Source organism: Ciona robusta, chromosome 12 (assembly GCF_009617815.1).
Source record: "Ciona robusta chromosome 12, ASM961781v2".
NCBI classification, from domain to species: Eukaryota; Metazoa; Chordata; class Ascidiacea; order Phlebobranchia; family Cionidae; genus Ciona; species Ciona robusta.
The window spans coordinates 260,008-283,968 of NC_143246.1; the positions used below are offsets into that span (position 1 = coordinate 260,008).

The window sequence follows — 23,961 nt, forward strand, 5'->3', positions numbered from 1 at the left end:
AAAATTAATATGGAAATACTATTTCTATCCTCTTGTCTTTGTTTTGATTTGCACCAGCTGTTTCTGATCACGTGACATTTTATAAACAAACAAAAGCAAAGTTTGTGAAAGTTTTTGTTGTTGGGTTAAATGATATATTGACGTTTTTATCAGGATATAGAACAAGCTATTTGTACGTGGACTTTAAAAAGTGATGCCTTTTGGAACGGGACTACATACCTTTATCGTTACCGATTTATGCGAAATACTAACTTTATGTTGAGGGTTTCCGTTTAATAAAGAATATGCTACCAATGTAACTTAAGTGTTTGTTATAAAGTTAAACCGTTTGTAGCTTTTTGCTTCTATATGTGATTGTTTTTATAAGCGAACAATATAAGTATTAGTGAAGAATCTTTTGTTAAATATTAGACAAAACTCCATATAAGGGTATGAACCTATGGAATGGGTTTAGTGATTAAGGTTTCTTAACTAGCAGTCTAACACCACATTATGTCGTATCATGTAATATCCTGGAATATTTATTTACATCATAAAATATCGATATTGTTTCCCAACACATCCTTTCAGATTAACTCGTTTATTTTCTTTGTTTGTTTAACTTACGCCCTACGATGCCTTGGTTGCCGTTTCCCGAGTCAATCAAGAAGAGAGCGTGTCGGTATTTACTTCAGCATTATCTGGGAAAGTTTCTACAGGTTGGTTGTGGATGTTATACCTTGGTCCATGCGTGTTCTTCTGCTGATGATAAATGAACATTTTTGGTTTCAAAATGTTTCTAAGGTCTTTTACCAGCTGTATAATTTCAGATTTGTTGTTTATGTTATAACTCGACAGTGAGCATGAGGTGTATTACAGGAGAAACTCCGTCTTGATCAACTTAGCTTGGACCTCTACAGTGGGAAAGGTTGTGTTGAAAACGTGATGCTAGATGTTTATTCAGTGAATGAATTGCTCACACAGTTTCATGTTCCTATTGAGATGGTATCAGGAGATATTGCGTCAATATCTGTGATGATACCATGGTCTAATTTATTAAGGTTAGTTTAACAATGCAGTTGTGGTCACTTGTGTATTAATTCTGTTTGCAATATAGTTATAATCTGTTTTGTGATTTGCATAATCATACCTAAACCATTGGTGTAACAATATGAATGCCTGAGGACTGAGGTCACATTTCAGCCCAACTTTTGAAACATTGGTGACATCATATGTTTTAGCACCTTAAGTTTTACACCTAAACAGATTTTACTTTGCTGTTAGGTGTCTAGACAAACAAACAGGTTTTTACTAAACATCAAACAATGTGATGCTTATACTCACAACTATAATTACATTCTTATATAAATAAATAAATAACAACTTTATTCTAGTGAGAACTGCATAGTAGAGATAAAGGGACTTCATATAAAGGTAGCTATGAACCACCAACGGCCCGCCAACTTTGCTGACATGACTGACTCGTTCTACGAATCATACGGCAGCATGTCAACCTCGATGCAGCTTGCACAGGAATGTTTCAAACAACAGGAAGAAGATATTAAACAGGTTTGATTGACAGGTTGATAAGCAATTCATAATTCTACGCAGTGTTTCGTGCCAAAAATTGCATAATAAAGAACGCGTAATATTAGCAATAGCATGCAATGACATGATGTAGCTACAACATTTTATTTTTTTTATACCTATCCCAAAAAAACATGTCTCTTTAAATGGTCCTGTATTCCCGATAATAGGATTAAGCCCCCTATCCCCCAACCCAAAATATTTTTAATACTTTAACCCTAAAGCTGAATACCCCAGATCTGTATGATTTAATGCCTGTTGTATTATAATAAATATTAAAAGTTTGCCCACCAACCTATTACAACCCCAACCACAAATATTCCCCCCCTCCAACCTCCACCACAGAACAAAGACAGCGGTTCAATGTTCGAAGGGTTGGAATTATTCGCAAAAACAATCGAAAATATTTTGTCTCGGGTGAAAATCAAGTTTTCTGATGTAAAGTTTGGGTTCGAACATTTTAATTATCAATCAAATAAACGGATCAGACTGGAGGTGAGGTTAATGCTGTGTTTGGTGTGATGTGTGCTGAATCTATTACTGTACAAAAGTAGTGCAGCCAATTTCATTGACACTTAAGCTGTTAGAAATACTGAAGTGTCGGTCAAATACAACTTAACTTATGTAAACACCTGTGAAAAGTGGTGCAACCAATTCAAGGTTATTGTTTTGTTTACACTTTGTAAAACTAGTTCTGTAAAAAGTGGTTGCCCGTGTTTTTAACGTGTGTTATCTTTTCATTGTTTTAATTTATATGACCATTGTTACTTTATTATAGAAATTAAATAAATTGCATGCTATGTAATAACAAACATCCCAGACCCATTTAAGCGTCCTTTTGATGTTTTACTTCAAGGAATTCTCATTTTATAAATAATCCTCAACTAATGAATGAAGTAACTAATAAATATCAACCGCACACTCCAGTTATCCATCAACGAACTTCAGTATTTTGATGAAGTGACAATGAACAGCCAACAAACCAACCAACCCACATTTAACGAGGGAACCGAACACCTCACCAACTTATTAAACCAAACCATCACCAACTCATGCAAGAGATTCCAAATATCGGGCCTTGACCTTCATATGACCTCCATTATTGACCAGGAGGGCGAAGGTGAGTTGGGTCATAGGCGTAAATAGGGGGGTGGCTAGGTGGTTTAACACACCCATATATAGCCAGTGGTTAATGTTAGATGGTCTGGGGTGGTCTTTTGGCCCAACTTTTGAAACAATTTGGGATTATAGTGGGTTAGGGTAGTATTACCTAATTAAGTTGTGTTGGCAGTATGTTTTGGAGATGACCTTAATAGGTTGTTGAAATGATGGTTTCCTAAAATAAGTTGTCGCTTAGAAGTTTATCTGAGTTTTAACATAGTAGGAAGTCAACAACTGCTTATATTCATCATTATATACGTTGTATTACAGAGATGATATACGACATGTCACCAACATTAATTGCATCGTGTTATGGTAAACACGAGTTGAAGGTTCGTATAAAACATAAAGAACAAATACCTGGACCAAAGATGGAGTTGGATTTCTTTATCGGGTCGTGTTTCGTATTCCTTACTCCAAAACAAGTAAGAATGATGGGATGTGATCTAAATATCCTCGCATGGGAAATGACAGTTGGTAATACACCTTGTGCCTGTTTACAAGTTACCACGTGTGACAACCTTTAGTGACCAGTGAATTGGAGCAATTGTCGTTAGGTGTCTAAGAACACATATACCCACAATGGTAGCAACAACGGGTCTTGAACTCGCATCTTTTGCACCCCGGCTGTTGCTTACTTTTGTTCATTTTATATTTTCAATTTTTATCGTTTCACCTCCAGATCCACCTTCTTATCAACGTCCTCCAAGAAATATCCGAGCCACTTGGTGGCGGTATATCACACAGGGACAGCGCGTTTAGTCTGGATCGGAACATCCAAGCCCCTGATGTTGCTCCCCCTGGTCGTGGAAGGGAGGAGAGGTTTTACTTGATGTCGGCGTCATCCACGTTGTACCAAGTTAACGGTGACTCACAGTGCGGGGAAATGTCGGGCACGAGTTGTGGAAGTAGTTGTAGTTCAGCTGGTGAGTCCGTAGACCCCGCGCAGTTTAATATGGAGCGCAAGAAGCGGGGTAGAAGAAAAGGCAGGACATCGGAGTCAGCGGGGGTGGATTGTGTTTCGTTTCAATCGCAGTTGGACTTCAGCTTGCTTGTTGTTACCGTGTTACATGTAGACCCAATATTTCGTGGCCAGAAAGTTGGTAAAGATGACTTGAAAGGGGCGTGTGGTGCGAGCTCGTATTTATCGGAAATTGCGTCAAAGTATTTCAAGAAAGCTGAGACGGGTGTGGACGGTGATCTGTTTGAAAACCGAGCGAAAATGTCAGGTTGGTGTGAGACGCACGATCATCTAAGGTTTGTGGGACGTCCTGTGCATGTACAACACCAACAGAAGGAAGGAGGAGCGTCCCATCTTGCATCCCTCCATGTATCAGCATCCCTGGGTGATGTGGACTTCGTGGAGTGTCTACGGCGGACCGAGGAAGATCAAGGATCCTCGTGGAAGTTTAATCAAATCCTTGCATTTAACGAAAGAAATCCTTCGGAGAAATCCCTTCAAATAAATATCGATCGTGAAGAATTGAAACACTCGATACACAACGATGTTAAGATTCAACTTGCAGGTTTGTGTGTGTTTATATCAGTTTGTTCTTATGTATACACCAACTTGTTGTGTTAGTTATTTGGTTCAGTATTTGGATAGTGTTTGACTCCCTTAGGCAACTCAATATATAACTTTCCCATCTTCCTTATGGAGTAAAGTGACGCTGACAACTCAAAATATTTCGTTAATTATTTCTTCCCATCTTTTTCTTCATAAATATAGCAAATAATAAAGATTGATGTTGCCATGTTCCCCCAGATTGCACATGCGAAGTTGACATCAGCATCGTGGATAGGTTAAGCACATTATTGAACTATCCATGCAGTGGTATGGGCTCGGCCGGTCAATACTCATTATACAGAACATCAGGAAACAATCAGTCGATATTCCAGAAGGTTTTAGATGAGGATGCTGAACGTAAAGTTTCTTCATTCGATGTCAATTTATCATGTCCTAATGTTAAGGTTAGTTGTTACTATTTATCCTCGTGTGGCGGGCAATGACATTCGTTATACCACGGGTGTTCTGTTTCATACACCCTATGCCCGCTCATGAGTTACCACATATGTAACTTATATATCAATGCACCTTAGCCCGACAGTGAGCATGAGCTTCAATGATAAAACATCTTCTTAGATCATCCTGTTGTTCCCGATCCCTGACTTACGATCGGAGATGGATCGCAGACCTTGGTTCAAACAATCCATTAGAGAGGAACAAATGCATTGTATGTTGCACGAGTTGCAACTATCAACACAGTTTGTTAACCAAGGTGTGTATGCTGGTGTGGAGGTGTTAGGTCATCACTCCCCAACCCCGGGTCCCAAACCCATAAACTTATGGGCTAGGGCCAGTCAGGTGTGCCTTGGTGCTGGCCTAAAATATAACTCTACAAGCAATAAGCGACAAACAGTTACAATTCACAAAGCTTTTGAATGTTACTGGTAAAAGTTAAATTATTTTATGTGCTCACAAAAAGTTTAATGGAATGTAGTTTTGAAGGTTACAAATTTATTGAAGGTGAGCACCATTTTATTAAGTTGGGTCTCCTACTACAGTAGTTCACAAAGTATTTAGACCTCCATTGTAACATTTGTAAGAGTTAAATTATTTTACAAAACTTGTATGAAACTTACAGATGACGTCACCCAGTACAGCAGCAACTTTTCCCACCACAAACAAGTATATATGATGCAAGTCAAACAAATTGAACTACTTTACGCTGAGAATAATAAAAAGTAAGAATACTAAAGTTTGATTGCTTGAATGCAAGAGACAAAATATAGTTATTCATTCTATATACCCCGGATTCTATATATATTCCTCATACACCCATGATGTCGGATGGCAGACGTACATTGCTACAATGGAATAAACTTTTTACCGGTAGAGCAGTTCCGAGCATTATACCTGGTAGCAACAGAATATGTTTATACATGACCCTCTATATACACAGCAAAATATATCCATATTATAACTACCCTCAAACAACAGACCCCCCAAACAGTTCCTGATGGCGAAACAAAAGCGCGATGCTTCTCCGCATGATAAGAAATCCACATCCGACATGGACTTCCCTTATTTAAAGGTTGGTGGAAAGTTTGTACAAGAAATATGTTGTGTTACCATCACTCTTGTTGTTACCCAGGTGACCATCCAACCCCCACAACCCCCCGACTTCAACCCAAACTTTACTTTATACGAAACAACCAACAACTCCACGTTTCCACCTAGTGACCAAAACACGGGCTCATATTGGCAGAATACTTCGGTGTTTGGGTTGGGAGAAAACGGGTTGAATGAAGAGATTTCACCTTTTTCTAAACGGAAAGTTGTTTATGTGAACGAGGACGTGGTGATGCCGGGTAAGATGGTTTGTGATAAATGACTTGGTTTGTGGATTTGTCTTGTCTCTTGTGTTTAGTTTTTATTATAAACCCTTTGAATGAGAATGAAGTTATGTGAGGTTACCTGGTGTTAGGCTGTGTTTAGTAAGTAAGGTGTAACCTATGTTTTAGAGCAGATAAATTAAACAACTATGGCTATCCTATAAATTTTAGGGTAATGGGCCTCGCCTAGTCCTAGGTTCTTGCCCATACCCATGTATAATAAATCTCAAATACAACATAAGCAAACATGTTTACCCAACAAATACACACCCACCCCAGGCAACTGTGATGAAATCCAAACTTTTACATCGCACGCCACACAAACCTCATCCTTATCATTGGATGTCTACCTCCCTCATGTGGTGGCTACTCTGCATTCAAAAGATTTCCTCGAGAATATTTACAACAGGTGCGGTATTGTTGGAAAAGTTGATTACGTATTTATTCTAAGTTAATTTTTTGCTACTGATAATTACTTGCTTGTGTTAGTGTTACATTCTGTATGGGTGAGGCCCTACACTGTATCGGTCATAAATACGGATTCAATCACTATGTTCGGTTTAATGTCGCTTATTTAAATGTCTTAATTTTTAGGGTGATTTAATTAGACCAGATTTGACCATTTCCACGTCATTAGCATTAAATCAACATTACTTGCTAATTATTATATTCCATCACCAATAACTTTCACTTACCCCCAGGATCGGCAACGACTTGTTGTTATGGCGACCCGCAGCCCCCCAACCTTTTGGAGCATCTACCTTCACCTCAACCATCCTCCCAACCACACTTCCACACCAACCAATATTCGACCCAAACATGAGGCCGAAGTTCTTCGCTTGCAACTCAAGGTGGGTACGTGGGTAATGCTCAAAGTTTATATGGGTGAGGTGCTACAACGAGGCATGCCATGGGACCTGTGATGCTCCTTTAGTTAGGCAACCATAGATGTAGCTCCAGCTGGGACAATATTGATGCCACGGGTCTCCTCTTGCCCAGATTATGCATTAAAACAAGTCAGTTAATTCCCCTTTTACTTTGGGTATCTTTAAAGGGGACTACGATTCTATAAACCATAAAAGGTTGCGAAACATTAATTTAGAAAGAGCGTTAACCCCCACCCACCCATAACAACAGAGATGGTTCAGACTCGGATTATTCCGACGATGCAGTTCCTCCATATAAGGAAACATTGCGTGAAAGTTTCAGTAAAAAGGAAAGTTCGATTGCCGTCACATTGAACATCAACCAAGGGAGCGTGACGGCTAACTGCGCTAAGGGACAACTTATGTTAAAGGTATGGGACATCTGCTATTGCGTCATAGGAAACAACCAGGGTACTTATTCGAATATATGCCCAATGTTACCTTTGCTTGTTACATTATAGTTAACATGTTCCCAAATTATTCACATAGGGTAATAAATTGATTCAAGGGCCATTGTTTAGGTGCCTATGTACAATTATACTCACTAAAATTATTTTGAAAAATACTGTAAAACATGATTGAATCCCAATGTACAGCCACAAGCGTTTTACTAAATCATTGTGATATAGTTGTAAACATTGAAACATCTGCTATATTAATGAGTCTAATGAGTCTATACGCGATAATTGTAACCTTGATATTCATAATTAAGATTTTATATAACATACACCAAAAAGTGTTGGCATCATCAGTGCTTGTAAAAGACTGAGTAGACTTGGTGAAACATCTGCTATGGTATATACTCACACTACATTATATCCACAGATTGAAAACGGAAGTTTATTTTATGTTGGTGGATACGAAGGGGATTCCAACCTTGATTATGTTTGTATTGATATGGAAGGCTGTTGGTTGTTTTACAAGGTAAGCAATTGATAGCATGGTGTTGGGTTCAAGTCCCTGTGTGGGTGCTATGATTATTTGTGTGTAATGGAAAAATAAAGCTCATAAAACCCAATGCAACTAAATGGGTTGTCTTATTTGAAAATGGGTTTATACGTATTGTTTATATTATGACGTTATACATGATTACATTATGACATCACACCAACCTGTACAACAGGAAAACGGTCGAACTTCATTTAATCTTCCATCGACGTCCACACCAAGCAACATGGAGACCATCATATTTCCCACTTCATCTATGGTTAATATGTGTTTCAGTAAGTTGTGGTTAATATGTGTTTCAGTAAGTTGTGGTTAATATATGTTTCAGTAAGTTGTGGTTAATATATGTTTCAGTAAGTTGTGGTTAATATGTGTTTCAGTAAGTTGTGGTTAATATATGTTTCAGTAAGTTGTGGTTAATATATGTTTCAGTAAGTTGTGGTTAATATGTGTATAACTGGGCAAGACACTTAAAGAACATTGCTATAACTCAGTAGTCACTAAATGTGTTGTTGCCCTGTCACGCAAGGATAATTTGGGCTCAATTTTGCCAATATTCTTTGTCCTCTGACAAGTCCTCTCTTGGTTGAAACATGGGCTTTAGTGAGACACACCCGAGAGCTAGAATGTTGATATATCATCCCAACACACATGATTTATAACCCATCATATTCCAGACAAAGGTCGGCACAGTAGCGGTGATGGGAGGGACCGTATGGTCACCATGGTTGTCAAGTTAGATTATGAACAACCCAGCCTCAAACACTGTGTGTTGTCAACCTTACTATCGGGGGCGACACTTCATCATAAGTTTGTGCAGCAAGATGTTAATTGGTTGAATCAGGTGGGTGGTGTGGTATTGCTAGTAATATCTAGTGTAGAGGTGTCTTTGTTTGTTTCTTTTTACCCTGAGGCAAGCTACACTGTAGCGTAAATGTCTCTTAAAAAAACAAACAAAGAAATATTTATGCTGACCTGCGCTCAACAACGCTGGGTGTACCAATTATAAATATAAATGTTGAATTAAATGTAACCAGCCTTTCATCTGCCTCACTGGTGTACCAGAGGAACCATAAAATAATATGCCTGTTCGAAGGTACAACGTAATGAACCTGTTATTTAATTTTATACCGAAAAACTCTTCCCAACTTACCCCTAATACTTGCAGATCACGGACTTCTTCGATCTCACCGACCACGAGGTGCTTGGCTACAAACCACCATCCATTATCACACAACTTCATCTCCATTTTGATCGATGTTGTGTCAAGTATCATCCCCCATCGTGCCCAGTTGGTGCGCTCGCCACTCTTCATTCCTTCTCTCTATCATCGAACATGGTGGCGGGATCTCCTTCATCATTACTTCATATACTCATCGATAATGCTTCATTGTTCCTCACTAAAAGGTTTGTGATGTCATAATTATGGGGTTGTATATGGGTGAGGTCGTCAAGGACCTGGGATTTATACCAGAGTTGGTTTTGTTAGGTACGTAACATTATAACTATGAGGTATAGGGTTCAAGTCCTAGTGCTTGTATTAAGTTGTATACACGCACTACCGTATATTAACAGGATTATTCATTCTAAGTTTAGATTAACTTTCTCATGGTTGATTAAAATATATTAATTTGTTTCCAACATTAAGTACACCTTGATGACCCCATGCTAACTGCCAAGCTAACCCCTATTTTTCCCTGCATAAATAACCCCCTATATTCACCCAGTGACGCACGTGAAGTTAGATCTATGAAGGATTACGTTTGTGTGGTTGAAGTTGGATTGTTGGAAGTTTGTTTGAAAATCAACAACTCAACAAAACAAACGGATAATGGTAAGATGGTGCTATTGTTATGTCATAGTTACTTATAATTGGTATTGTGGTGCAATGAAATTTCCATCTAAATTATAAGTTGATTGTTTTACAACATCCATTCTCCTTATGCCTGCAATGTTTTGACTAGCTATTCAGGTTTGCTTCATATAAGTTAGCATATACAATGTTGGGGTAATGAGCCAACTCTGGCCTAAACCCCCGGTCCCATGGCTTGCCTCACTGTAGGACTGGGTCATCTATCACATATATAATATCTTAAATATTCCAAGCTATATAAAGAAAAGTATTGCAGTGCCTCATGTAACCCAATGAACATATTAACATATTATAATGTAACAAATAGAGAGTTTTATTCGAATAAGAGACGGACGATGCCATTTTAGACGAAATATATTTCTTTTATTATACAATTCTTGGTTTTGAGTTTTTATCCTAATAATACAACCCCTCTACCCTCCCAGAGAAGATGAAACACCCCCTGATAGATTTATCCATCTTCAACAACAAGGTAAAGATTCAAACATGTTCCGATTCATTTGGAGCGTTATTCACCATCATAAAGAAGTTTGTGGAGGAAATGGAGGCTTCTATGAACAAACAAACAAATGTTATGACATCACAATCCATTCATACATCGCATGATGATGTCATAATCAAATCCACAGAAGAGGTTTGTTTACGTAACAATAAACTTGCTCGCTGCTACCATTGTAGGCGTATGTGTCCTTGGGCAAGACACTTAACGGCAATTGCTCCAACCCAGTGGTCACTAATGGGTTGTCCAAATTATCAGCTATACAGAAAACTAACCAAGTTACATACGTGGTAACTCGTAAGCGGGCAAGGAGTGTATGAAACAGAACACCCGTGTTATAACGACTGTCGTTGCTCGGTCATGCTAGGATAAATAAGTTACATACGTGGTAACTTGTAAGCGAACACGAGGTGTATGAAACAGAACACCTGTGTTATAACAACTGTCGTTGCCCCGCCATGCGAGGATAAATAAGTTACATACGTGGTAACTTGTAAGCGGACACGAGGTGTATGAAACAGAACACCTGTGTTATAACAACTGTCGTTGCCCCACCATGCGAGGATACAAGTTACATTAATTCACTAATAATGTTAAAATATAGTCCCACCTGTAAAATATGTTCCACATGCTTATATTACACCAAACCAACCCATAATAATTGTTCCAGGCCATGTTAGCATCGCATGAAAGTTTGTACCAAGACACGGTGAGTGACTTACTTGCTGACGCCATGGTTGACGTGGAAACCGATGATGTCATCACATCTGTACAAAGGTAAGTGTTGCGCAATATGTGGTTTCTATTATTGGTGGAATATACAACGGATGATCTGAAAACAATACTATTTTATGTTATGCTTGATGGCAGAAATAATGGAAAATTATTTTCTAGTGTTTCCCAATATTTTTCCACAGTGCTTCCCAATATTTTTCTACAGTGTTTTTCAATATTTTTCCATTGTGTTTCCCAATATTTTTCTACAGTGTTTTTCATTGTTTTTCCATAGTGTTTTTCAATATTTTTCTACAGTGTTTTTCAATATTTTTCTACAGTGTTTTCCAATATTTTTCCATTGTGTTTCCCAATATTTTTCTACAGTGTTTTCCAATATTTTTCCACAGTGCTTCCCAATATTTTTCCACAGTGTTTTCCAATATTTTTCTACAGTGTTTTTCAATATTTTTCCATAGTGTTTTTCAATATTTTTCTACAGTGTTTTCCAATATTTTTCCATTGTGTTTCCCAATATTTTTCTACAGTGTTTTTCAATATTTTTTTACAGTGTTTTCCAATATTTTTCTACAGTGTTTTCCAATATTTTTCCATTGTGTTTCCCAATATTTTTCTACAGTGTTTTTCATTGTTTTTCCATAGTGTTTTTCAATATTTTTCCAATATTTTTCCATTGTGTTTCCCAATATTTTTCTACAGTGTTTTTCAATATTTTTTTACAGTGTTTTCCAATATTTTTCTACAGTGTTTCCCAATATTTTTCCATTGTTTCCCAATATTTTTTTACACAGTGTTTCCTAATATTTTTCTACAGTGTTTCCCAATATTTTTCCACAGTGTTTTTCATTATTTTTCCACAGTGTTTCCCAATTTTTTTCACAGTGTTTTTCATTATTTTTCTACAGTGTTTCCCAATATTTATTCCACCCATTACACAGGTCACCTGAGCACGTCCTACTCACCTCTCATGCAACAGACCAAGTAAGATGTGGATTTAAAAGTTTGAAAATATTTCTTTGAATTTAACTGACAAACAATCTTTAAACGGCCAATTTTTCTAACGGAATTAACTGAAATGTTTAGTATTAATAAAATAGCATAGTTAACATAAGTTTGAGCTGTACCTATAGTGTGTCATCATTCATCATCTATTTTCAAGTTACTTCACCCCACTAAACAACCCTGTAACCCCCGCAGCCTCCCGAAGTAATGACCCCTGATGAGTTCATGACCTCGACCTCATTCGAACCCGACGACACCCAGTTCTGCATCATCGAGGACCCCGGGTTTGGGGGGTTTAACGAGAACGAGCCTGAGGTGCGTTACATCATCGATGATGATGTCATCAGTTACCATGAAAACCACTTTACCCCCGTCCTGGGGAAGACGGATCAACTCAGCGCTCCGGATTCCTTTTCCCCCCCTGAGATGAGATACTCAGTGAAGGACCTCACATGTGTATGGATGATGTATGGGGGTTGCGACTTCACAACTATTGACGGGAAAACTAAAGACACAAAGATGAAGTTGAGAGATGAAAATACTTTGATGGAATTTCATTTATCAAAGGTTGGTTTATTTAATCGGCTGATGCAACTATGCTTGTTTATCTCTATGTTTCATTTTTCATTCCCCCAAAAACATGTACAGTAATGTTAAATGTATAATTAGATTACTGTACAAGTTATACGTGGAAAGCTGCAGGACTAGAAAATTCCATTCATGATAAATTAGATATACCAAGATTAAAGATCCAATATCCATTTGTCAGGTTCGATTCCGACACGAGATATACGGGGAGGAAAGCAAGGAAGCCGCTCGTACCGTGCTCATCGTGACAGAGTTCGAGATCAGAGATCGACTCCAAACATCACAGATAAATAAGTTCCTTTACCAGTTCCATAGTGAAGCAAGTCCGAAGCAATCACAAGCAAACATGCTTATTGTGAAAGCTCTACAATATAAACCCGAGAAGTCGGGAAGTTCCATTGAATGCAAGTTGAAGGTCTCCCTCCAACCACTGAGGTTAAATGTTGATCAAGATGCCTTGGATTTCATCACAAAGTTTTTCGACTCAGTTTCGATTCTGATCTCAAAGTCAGATAGTGATGTCACAGAGCATACTGTTCCTCATGAATTGGTGGCCAATCCTCCAGTGATAAAGACGGCGACAGACGATGCGCATGAGGCAGTGGAAGGTGAGGGTGGTTTTATTGAACATCTTCCTAAGATTTATTCAAAGTTGGCCCATTATCCTGGCACCCAGGGTGCTGCAACCCATTATCCACCACTGGGTTGGTGTAATGTCACACCCAAGGCCACATATGCCCATAATTGTACTAGAATTAAACTTTAGACTTTTGTATCCTTTGGTTACAACGCAAGCGCCTAACTACTTACCCACAGCGCACGACAAAAAGTCTTTACAAACACATTCCCACTATTTCCATCATCTCAACATAAACCAACCTTGTATTACAGAGGACACCACTGACGCATCACAAACACCTTTATTCTTCCGTGAAATTATTTTCTCCCCTGAAGTTCCAATCCGACTTGATTACCACGGGAAGCATATCGATACTGACCAGGTAGTTATGATGGTGGTGTAGTATCTTGGGTCTATATGGGTCTGAGGTCCCAATATCTGTTATAGTTAAGTATCTCAAGAAGACATGCACACAATGGTAGCAGCATTGAGCCTTGAACTTATACACCAGGCTCTGGCGCCATGCTTTCTAAAAAATCTATCTTAGACTTTAATATACCTTTAGCTTCAATTATTTATCTTTAGAACTTGATGAATTTAGCTGAAACTATTCCCGCTATCCAGGTATAATGTACGTTCACTTCCAAGTATGTGTCCCGAAATTGTATATTGTAGATGTTAAATTATTGTGGCAGAAGATTTGTTCCTTCACAAATACATCTCATTCCTCCCCAGGGTACATTAGCAGGGTTGTTGATGGGGTTGGGGCAGCTTAATTGCTCACAACTTAAACTAAAGAAGATCATCCATCGACATGGGATCCTTGGTGTGGATAAGATGGTAACCTTCATGTTGAATGAATGGGCGGGAGACATCAGGAAGAATCAACTGCCTTCCATACTTGGTGGGGTTGGTCCTCTACATTCGGTGGTTCAATTCTTCCAAGGCGTGCATGACCTTGTTGTGATGCCAGTTGAACAATACAAGAGAGATGGGAGGATTGTGAGGGGGTTGCAACGTGGAACATCTTCCTTTGGTGGGTGGGCTGAGTGGAAGGCTATTGTGGGTGAAGTAGTATGGTCCAGTGTAACCAGATATATATATGATTTGTAGCTTGTAACATGGTAGGTTGAGGTAAGATGGATCATGATCCCATTTCTCTCAATTGGTAGCAAAGAAATATTATTTATAGAATTTTGCAACCGTATCCTCACGAGCAATTCTGTTAACAACACATTAAAAAATAAACTGCAGGGAGTTAACATTTTATCCTTTTCTGTAAGTCTAAACATTCCCCCGATAATGTTCAATCAATTTACCACAAACTCAATACCTTCAGTAACTCGACATGGGATAAACTACCACATTAACTTGCAATGTCAATTATCCCCCACACCCCAGGTGCTTCAGCTACGATGGCAACATTAGAATTAACCAACAGGATGGTATGGTTGGTGCAGAAGGCTGCAGAGACGACGTACGATGTTGTTTCACCCCCTCAACTTCATGTTAAGTAAGATCCTTATCTACAAGCATTATATATATATCGAATGTGAAGTAATGGGCCCAATTTGGCAGAAGTCTTAAACAATGGTCTCATCAATATAGAATATATATCATACACAAAACATTGTAACAATTCATATTTTTGTACAGATACATAAATGAATAATATAATTATCAAGTATAGACTCATTATACTATAGCAGATGTTTCACCAAGTCTACTCAGTCTTTTACAAGCACTGATGATGCCAACACTTTTTGGTGTATGTTATACAAAAATCTTATCAAGCTTATAAAACATAATCAGCAATACTTTTAACCCAGGAGGGAAAAGCGTCAACAAAACTGGCGTAACCTCGGCCCTCATGCGTCGAGACATAAACAACCCAATGATATTCGTGAAGGTTTCAACAACGCGCTTACTGTGGTTAGGAGTGGGGTGTCAGATGCTGCGTATTCTATCGCACGAGTCGCACAAGAGGTCGGTTTATGGGGTTTGTTGCACCCTGGGTGTTGTACCCTGGGTGATGGGGTGATGGGTCAACTCTGGCCAATATTTCAGACTTCTTGGCATGCCTCAATGCAGGACCTCAACATATTCTTAGTAGTATCTTACTAAACATAGAAATATAAATATTAGCCCGACTGTCGTTGCCCCCCTCCCAATATACAAAAGTTAAATATTTAAGTTACATTTATATATAATATAAGTATCACCACCACCCACAGGAACACGAACAGAAAGGCATCACGGGTGCGGTGGGCGGTGTGTTGCGTCATCTACCCCCCACCCTGGTTAAACCAGTGATCATCGCATCGGAGGCAACATCCAATGTTCTGAGTGGGATGCGGAACCAGATCCTTCCTGATGCTAAAAGGGAGGACGATGAAAAGTGGAGGAATGCGTCGTGATCTTGTGCTGGCTGTTGGAATAAGCCAAACTTTTGCAACTGCTTCACTTGACTTTGAACGCCTCCTCCTTTATTTTACAACTGGTGGAATCAAGCGAACTTTGGGAAACACGTTGCTGATTTTCGTGCAATTCGTTTAACACTGTGACGATACACTGTTTGTGATGTCACTGTTACAAACAATCACCTCCATCCAGATTGGAAAGAAGCACGGGGGATTTCAAATTCTGCAGAATATTGCTAACCAGGAAGGCAATCTACTCACAGGTCGTTTGTAATCAATACCGGATAAAACTTTAATCAATCAGCGCAAAAATTGGTGCAAATCCATCATTTCGAAAGGAAAACTGTGCAAGAAATAAATCTTTTCAGTCTGAACCATCATTATTTATGATGTCACAATAGGGATTGTTTAAATCACAAACGGTGCTGTTGTAACTTAAATAATACTAATACTGGAAGTTTGGAAATATCTGGCCATTCATAAAATAAAGTTACTTTCACTCCATGTTTTATGTTTGTTAGCAACTTATTCATGGTGACTTATCTGTTTTGTATTTTGTTTCCATTTAATGCAGAACGATTGTTACTAAGTACACATTGGTAAATTATTATGTGGCAACTTTATATTCAGTACTGCAGTAGAAACGGCTGGCAACACTGTAAGATTGCAGTAACTAAAGGATTTCTAATGTGGAAGAGTGCACCTCCAAAATATAAGCATGACAACGCATAAATACTGAATGCGATAGTAAACCCACCGATCTTTGCCACTCAATCTAAAGGTTGATTTACTTGTGTTGTTATGTATACAGATAAAGGTTCTAATACATAAGTTCTGTATGAAAACAAGCAGAAATAATGTAAGGGTTACTATAATGTAAACATATTGTGCTGTATGGTATATGAAGTTTTTAATCCGGCCCATCACGCGCTCATAATAATGCAAATTTAATTCATATTGTAGGGCAGGGTAAGATGGTTCATGTTTTTACTCTCTTTTATCGACTCATTTGGTTGTAAACAACATTTACCCGAATTATAAAATCTAAAAGAGCGATGTTATTTATTAAAATACGATCGGGTAATATAAAATATTCTGTGCTTACACTGCCCATCTTGCCCTGCAGAACTATATTTCTGCCGTTACTTTATGTGTTAATTGTGGTAGGCATATCCACATGTATTATTAGTAATTCCAAACAGGCCCAAAAAGTTTCCACTCCTAATATATTTGCAATCCACCCATGTTCTATATAAAGCCTGGCGATTCCCATTTTGTAAAAGTTTGTTTTTATTGTTGTTTTAATGCATTCGCTGGTTGGTATGAAATATATTTGAAATATTAGATGTCGGTTTCAATGAAGTCAGTTGTGAACTGCAGATTTTCCGGAAGAAGGTATAAGGTATTTAGTTGATAACAAAGGGCATAGTCATTAGAATACACACCTCTTAACAAGAGGATACTAAGTTCAAGGCTCATCGCTGCTACTATTCTGAGCGTATGTGTCTTAACAATAATTGCTCCTACCCAGTTGTCACTAATGAGTTGTTTAAACTGTCAGCCAAACAAGAAAACAATCAGCAAATTTCAAACACATGATTGTGATTATTGCTGAGCAAACAACAATAATTCGAACAATGAAAACGACAAACAAATACAACTTTATTCCTGTGCAAACATAGTGTGACATTATGGCCTAAGTAAAATACAAACAAAAATCTTCACACCAGTTAAATAAATATTATCTAATGTAACTATGGCCCCTAATTACTTTGAAGCACCCACACCCTTGTAATGGTGGCCTATGACAACTTTGATGGGGAACAACACGCGATTACTTCGTCAACTTTCAAGTATTTGCTGTTGTGTTATCTAACGTTAAACCAACATACACGCAAGGTATAACTAATATGCAAATAATCTGCCTTATTCGTGCGCCTATTAATTATAACAACACACTATGCACACGTGTGCAATGTTACATAAAATAACTCTTAATTCATCTGTTCAAATTAACTAAAAGAATGAAATTAACGGCAAAACGACAATCGTTAAAAACACGCTCTGGGTAAAAACTATTCCGGTAAAAATGTTTAAAACCTCTAAATACTTCCCAAATACTGCTCGTGGCTGTTTTGCAAAAGCTTTTAATTTTCAAATTCCGCTTATAAAGCCTATAATAATTCCAACAAACTAAGATGTTAACTTTAACGGTAGTTATTCTCGACACCGGGCCCGGGGCTCAATAGTTCGCGCGTCTGTCTCGAGTTCGAAGCCTCACGCTGCTACCACTGTGGACGTATGGTAACTTTCCTAACGCCGTGGTCACTGGTTACAGCATATTTGGCTTCAATCCCGATTTGTAGACAATATATTAACAAATTCAAAAAACAATATAACACATATCATAAATTTGACTTGTCTTCTGCACAAGAAAAATTTTCACTCTAAGCACCAGGCTAAAAAAATATCAAGTTAACCAAATTAAACACTTGTGTGAGATGACAGTGTGGCTGCAAACCCACAGTACTGTATAAACTAACATATATTGGGATATATTATGTAATTAGAAGAAAAGTTTGCGTAACTTAAAATATATCGTGTACATAAGCATAACATGGGTAAACAGATATTACACAGATTATGTGATTAATTTGGATTCACATATCAAAAAAGAGTTAAGTGGTGAAATTTTGCATTGTTTAAACGAGTAGCGATGTATGGTCTACCTGCACCCTGTTTAAAAACAAGGCGCCCAAAGGCATTCATGTCATGAAACATGGTGCTGGTTTATGGTTAAAAAACTCCCAATATTCCAGGTACAAACCGCTCTAAACAAACAAGTTTTACAGTTACAAAAAATTATGGTATATAATTATTTAAACAAGTAACAGTGAAATTAAAAAAATCACATAAACATATATGGTTTGTTGAATGATAAGAAAAATGGTAGTTACAAAACATGTTTCTGTTTTATAGTTATTTAGATAACAACTCCAACACTCCAGATACAAACATGGGGTCTAACATAACAAGCAACACATGGAGAACTCTGTTGTTTTAACATCATTATAATGATGACGATGGTGGTTACAATATTATCATCACAACATGGAAGCTTGTGATCTTCAAGTAATTGTTGGTTTTGCTAAGTGGCTTACACAACAAGTTAGTGATGTAGCTACACGTCAACCCTAATGTTTCAACTATCGTGTTGTTATTACATGCGGTGTGGTTACTATATAACTATGACCGATATGAGTCAAATCAATCAGTTTTATTCAGCTTACGAAGTTGAAAACAGCAATCATGAAACTTTTGCTCGTACTTTTGGCTTGCATTGCAGTAAGTTGGGAATATTATTGAAAAATTTTGTGGTTTTAATATAAAAAAGTATGTTTGGTGTATCTTGCTGGGCATTTATGCTTGTTTTTCTGGAGATTTTTGATTGATATAACTGTTTTCAAACTGTACTTATTCAGGTATTGCCAAATTGACGTTTTCAAGTTTTTTTTATTATGAGTGACCGCCTTGTTCACTGTATGACACCAAGCATGGTATCATAGGTCTAAGTTGCCCTCCACGCGAGGATAAATAAGTGATGATGAAAAATATAAAATAATAATTAATGAGGTAATAGGCCAACTCTGGCCTAAATGCCCCCATGGCGTGTCATGCTGTAAGACTTCACCCATATAAAAGGAATGCTGTTTACTTAACAAGTTAAATAAAAAGATAAACCGTAATTTTTTCCTCCCAGGCCACCAACGCCGGTTATAGCTACAGCTATTACTGCGCTCACAAGTTTAATGTCGTCCCATGCACAAGGTACTTCACATACAATGTTTACTTCAAGAACTGTTGGTGTTCCAGTGCTTATTATTCCAATGTATTGAAGGTTTACCCCGGTGCTGATTGTGGCAAAGAGGGATGGACCGGTAAGATTATGGCTTGGTGAACGTAAAAGTTAAAGGATGTTTATGTATTGTATATACTTAATTTTGAAGGTATATTTGTAAAAAAGTACCACAAATCAGTTCATATAAAGTTTAAGTATATTTATTCACCGTACCAAATATTAATTTATGTTTAAAAGTATCTTCAGTATGGGTAATTAATTCAGAATACTTTAAAAGCAAGTTTACGGCATCTGTGGCATTAAAATACATTGTGTTCAATACACAATCAAGCTCAATGCCTTTATTTGGTTGATCAATATTAGCAGTAATTTTATTTTGATTAATTACATTTTTTGAAAAAATAAAAAACAAACTTTTTTTATAGTTTAACCCTAACCAAAGAACTATTTACAATATGCGGTATTGGCAACAATATATAATAACTTTTCACCACAGAAACCCCTGTCAGTGAGTTGACCACTGAGTTAACCAACACACTCAAGGACTCTCTCTTCAAGATCACCAAGGAAATGGATGATAGGAAGCAATCTTGGTTGAAATACCTTGATGAAACTATCGCTTCTTACAAGGAAAGTTACAAGACTTACATCACCAAGTATTACGGATACAGAATCGAGTAAGTGATACCGGGTTCAGAGCTCGGTGCTGCTACTATTGTGGGGTATGTGTCCTTGGATTTACCTGTATATAACCCCAATGTTATATCTATTTATAATTAACAGAACAAGGTTTATATAGATGGTAATAATAAAAATATTAAAAGCAAGACCATTAGTGACAGTTACTCCGACCCACTGATGGGTTGTCTAAATTGTCAGCCGTATATTATAATAACTTTACATTACGTTCCAGATGCGCAAAGACCGACGAAGAGAAGGCAACCCTCGCCAAGGAACGTGATGACAAAATCAAGGAATACAATGAGAAACTTGATGCTTCCAGAAACGAAGCTCTCAAGAAATATAACGAAGCTATTGCTGCTAAAGTTGCCGCTGTCAGTGAATATCATCAGAAGCTTATTGAAAAGTAAGAACAAATACATATAATTGTACCTACACTAAAAAGTCAGAACACATAACCTTCATATATTTGTAAGTAATATTCAAACCCACATTGAAAAGTAACAGTCTGGAAGTGTGATTTTAGGTTGTTCTAACAAAATTAGACCAAAATGTTTAGTTTAAAAACAAAACCTGAAACTTTCTCTCAAACATGCATTACCTTTAGCGCCACCAAGTGTTTGACCAGCCGTGTGGAGAAGATCAAGGAATACAAGAAGACACTCGCCCTCAAAGTGAAGTCTTACGTGCAGAAGTTCTTGGACTACCATGTTGCTGTTCTTAAGCAGAAGGAGGAATACTATAGACAAGTCTTGGCCAAGATCTACGGTATATAAGACATATAGTTTCAATATATTAGCGAATAGTAAATTAATTAAAGCAACCAAGAAAAAAAATTAGCAACTAACATTTAACTTATTGGCTTTTTATGAGTTGTCCAAAGTGTTCACGAGGTGTATAAAACAGGACACCTTTGTATAACAACAGTTGTTGCCCAAAGACATGAATAAATAAGAAATAAAAAAGTTACATTTATTCATATAAATATTTAAACATCACTTGTAGGCAGTGAAACATGGGAGAAGGCAAAGGTTGATGAAGTTTTGGTAAGTTACCACCGCCAAGAACTCAGAGTAATCAGCAAACTTGGAAAGGAATATACAGCTAAGTTGGCGACCTCCATGAAGCAATTGATCACCTACTACACTTGTGCATACAAATGTACTTTGTCCAACTCCTGCCTCAGATTCTACCAGAGGAATTACTACAGCTGCAGGTTTATATGTTACCAATATTTCTTGGGTCTTTAGTTTGTCTGGCGTCTTTTTAGAATAACCAGGACACTTGTCTCTAATGAGTAACATGGTTGAGGCTCGATGTTGCTGCCATAGGTGAAGCATTTAGGTTCACAACACACTTCGTTCCTCAAGCTTTGCAAAATTCCTAAAAATTATGTTTTACAATTTTACACAACACATGCTAAAAGTTTAGTGATATACCTGGGCCTTTATTACAACACACTATGCAGAAACACTAAGATCCCAACGTTAAATAACACTTGATTCTAGCTACAAGCTTGGTTGTTGGTGGAGATACACAAGCTCCTACAGATGCGTTCGTGCATGTTTGAACCCATTCACTTACAACTGGCGTAAGGTCACCTACAAGGGATTGTGCAAATGCGACCTCAGTAAGTGTTGTTGTGTTTCATTGTACATCATTATTTGGAGTGCTTGTCTTGTAAACAAAAAATACTGGATTCAAGGCTCTTCGCTGCTACTATTGTGGGCGTATGTGTCCTTGGGCAAGACACTTAACGGCAATTGCTACAACCCAGTGGTCACTGTTTTCCAACTGGTCAGCCATATAGCAAAAAAATCCCCCACAAAGCTACATACGTGGTAATGCACCTCATACTTTGCCTTCAATTTTTTCAAACCTCCAATAATTGACAATAATGTTTCCCACAGCCAAGGTAAACAAGCCCGTTGAAGACATTGTCAAGGACATGACTGATAAGGTGAATGCTATCATCGCCGAGCGCCAACAGATCTTCAATGATTTGAAACTTAAGTGGAGCAACTACCATGTTGACTACATCAAGGCTTACACCAAGATTATTGAAGAAAGACATGAATTCTACATCAAATATGTCACCAAGAAATATTCCATGCAGTGAGTAACTCTGTGTTTGTGGATAAGTTTGTAACTTAAGCATAAGGTGTATGAATACACCATGTGTGTCTGGGGTATAAAAAGACACCCATGTTATAACATAGAGTGTATAAACACTGTACAATCACACCATGATATACAAACCAACGCAACCCCCACAGGACATACTGCAGCACCGGAAGTTACGAACTCACCGACGAACAAAAGGCAGAGATCGCCAAGCTTACCGCTGAACTTAAGGAGAAGTTGAGAGTTGCTGTTGCCGAATACACAGCCAAGCTTGCAGCCCTTATCCAGGAATGCATTGTTAGTTTCAACAAACGACTTGCTGATTACAAGAAGCTTGCTTTCGAATACATTGAATCAATCAAGACCAAATACAACGCTTGTCTCACTACGAGAGCTTCCAACATCGCCGATTACCAGAAGAAACTTGAAAAATCTCGTGATGCTCAACGCGCTGCTTTGGATAAGAGCTTGAATGATGTAAGTCAACTTTAATTCTACCAATAATGCCAAAAGGGTATGGGTTCAAGGTTTAGTTAAGGCAGAAAATTTGTAATGTTTTCCTTAATATTTAGTATTAAATATATTAATCAAATACAAGAAGCTCTGGTCTCACAAATCCAATTATTTATTCCTATATGAAATATAAAATGATTTTTCATTCAGGCCAAACTTGCCCACATGGACGCTTACGACAAACTCTTGGCACAATTCCACCCCGAAGCGTTGGATGAAGCTGTCATGGCTATGAGGAGTTGTTATTCCACCAAGTTGGTTGACTATTGTTCTGCCATCCTTGCTGACTTTGATACTTACTGGGCAACCACCATCCCACAACTTGTACAACATTATGCTTGCCACTACAAGTGTGGTATCAGGTATTGCATCCCATCTTATCCATGCGGAACCTACTTCAGATGGTCTTACAAACTTCCTTCCACACAATGCTACCAACTCTACTATTCTTGCTACAGGTAAATATGCCCTTTATATAATGAATGTTTAAATACGCATGTCCAGCACTAGGTACAGAGGTTACAATGCGGCAATGCCTGTTTCATAACGAAAGGTTACCGGTTCGAGGCTCGTTGCTGCCAATATTGTGGGCGTATGTGTCCTTGAGCAAGACACTTAACAACAATTGCTCTAACCCAGTGGTCACTAATGGGTTGTCTAAATTGTCAGTCATACAGTGATACAGAAAACAATCACCAACAAAGTTTCATATAACTATAAAAAATGGGGTTTTCGACAGTGGTTACAACCCTAATGAAGATGTTTTAACCAAGAACTTGAAATTGCAGGCAATATGGATGCTACTACACAAAGTAAACAAACCGTTAACTGCGTGTTGCCATCACAACAGAGTGAATTGTACTTTTAAAATCAAATAAATGATGGAATATACTAAGTTTGTGGTTTGTGGAAACTTCAGGTTTAGAATATTAATAGCGAGCTTTGTAACTAAAGGAAACAGAGTGGAGGCTTCATAATTAGGAGGATAACGGGTGTGTTAGGCAAGACACTTTTTCAAATAGAACACATTTAACGACAAATGCGTGAATAA

At 37.8% G+C, this 23,961-nt stretch overlaps 2 protein-coding genes across 2 annotated transcripts; both read left to right on the plus strand.

The window, feature by feature from the left end:
- Positions 1–105: 105 nt before the first annotated feature.
- LOC149726034 (autophagy-related protein 2 homolog B-like) lies at positions 106–17,079 on the plus strand. Its single transcript, XM_089890789.1, has 30 exons — positions 106–698; positions 859–1,040; positions 1,374–1,548; positions 1,912–2,061; positions 2,494–2,686; positions 2,998–3,152; positions 3,410–4,253; positions 4,493–4,698; positions 4,871–5,006; positions 5,373–5,472; positions 5,729–5,822; positions 5,883–6,099; positions 6,403–6,532; positions 6,825–6,974; positions 7,261–7,420; positions 7,875–7,973; positions 8,173–8,272; positions 8,675–8,841; positions 9,166–9,404; positions 9,725–9,831; positions 10,296–10,504; positions 11,040–11,146; positions 12,043–12,085; positions 12,302–12,673; positions 12,876–13,302; positions 13,586–13,695; positions 14,049–14,349; positions 14,715–14,826; positions 15,143–15,299; positions 15,548–17,079. Exons 1-30 carry the CDS (start codon positions 615–617, stop codon positions 15,728–15,730), a joined length of 5,709 nt encoding a protein of 1,902 aa, XP_089746915.1. The 5' UTR covers positions 106–614; the 3' UTR covers positions 15,731–17,079.
- A 1,848-nt stretch (positions 17,080–18,927) lies between these two features.
- On the plus strand, positions 18,928–23,805 carry LOC149726035 (uncharacterized). Its single transcript, XM_089890822.1, has 11 exons — positions 18,928–19,078; positions 19,494–19,671; positions 20,089–20,269; positions 20,506–20,679; positions 20,881–21,041; positions 21,279–21,489; positions 21,782–21,903; positions 22,184–22,388; positions 22,550–22,874; positions 23,061–23,368; positions 23,699–23,805. Exons 1-11 carry the CDS (start codon positions 19,043–19,045, stop codon positions 23,724–23,726), a joined length of 1,929 nt encoding a protein of 642 aa, XP_089746948.1. The 5' UTR covers positions 18,928–19,042; the 3' UTR covers positions 23,727–23,805.
- Positions 23,806–23,961: the final 156 nt, after the last annotated feature.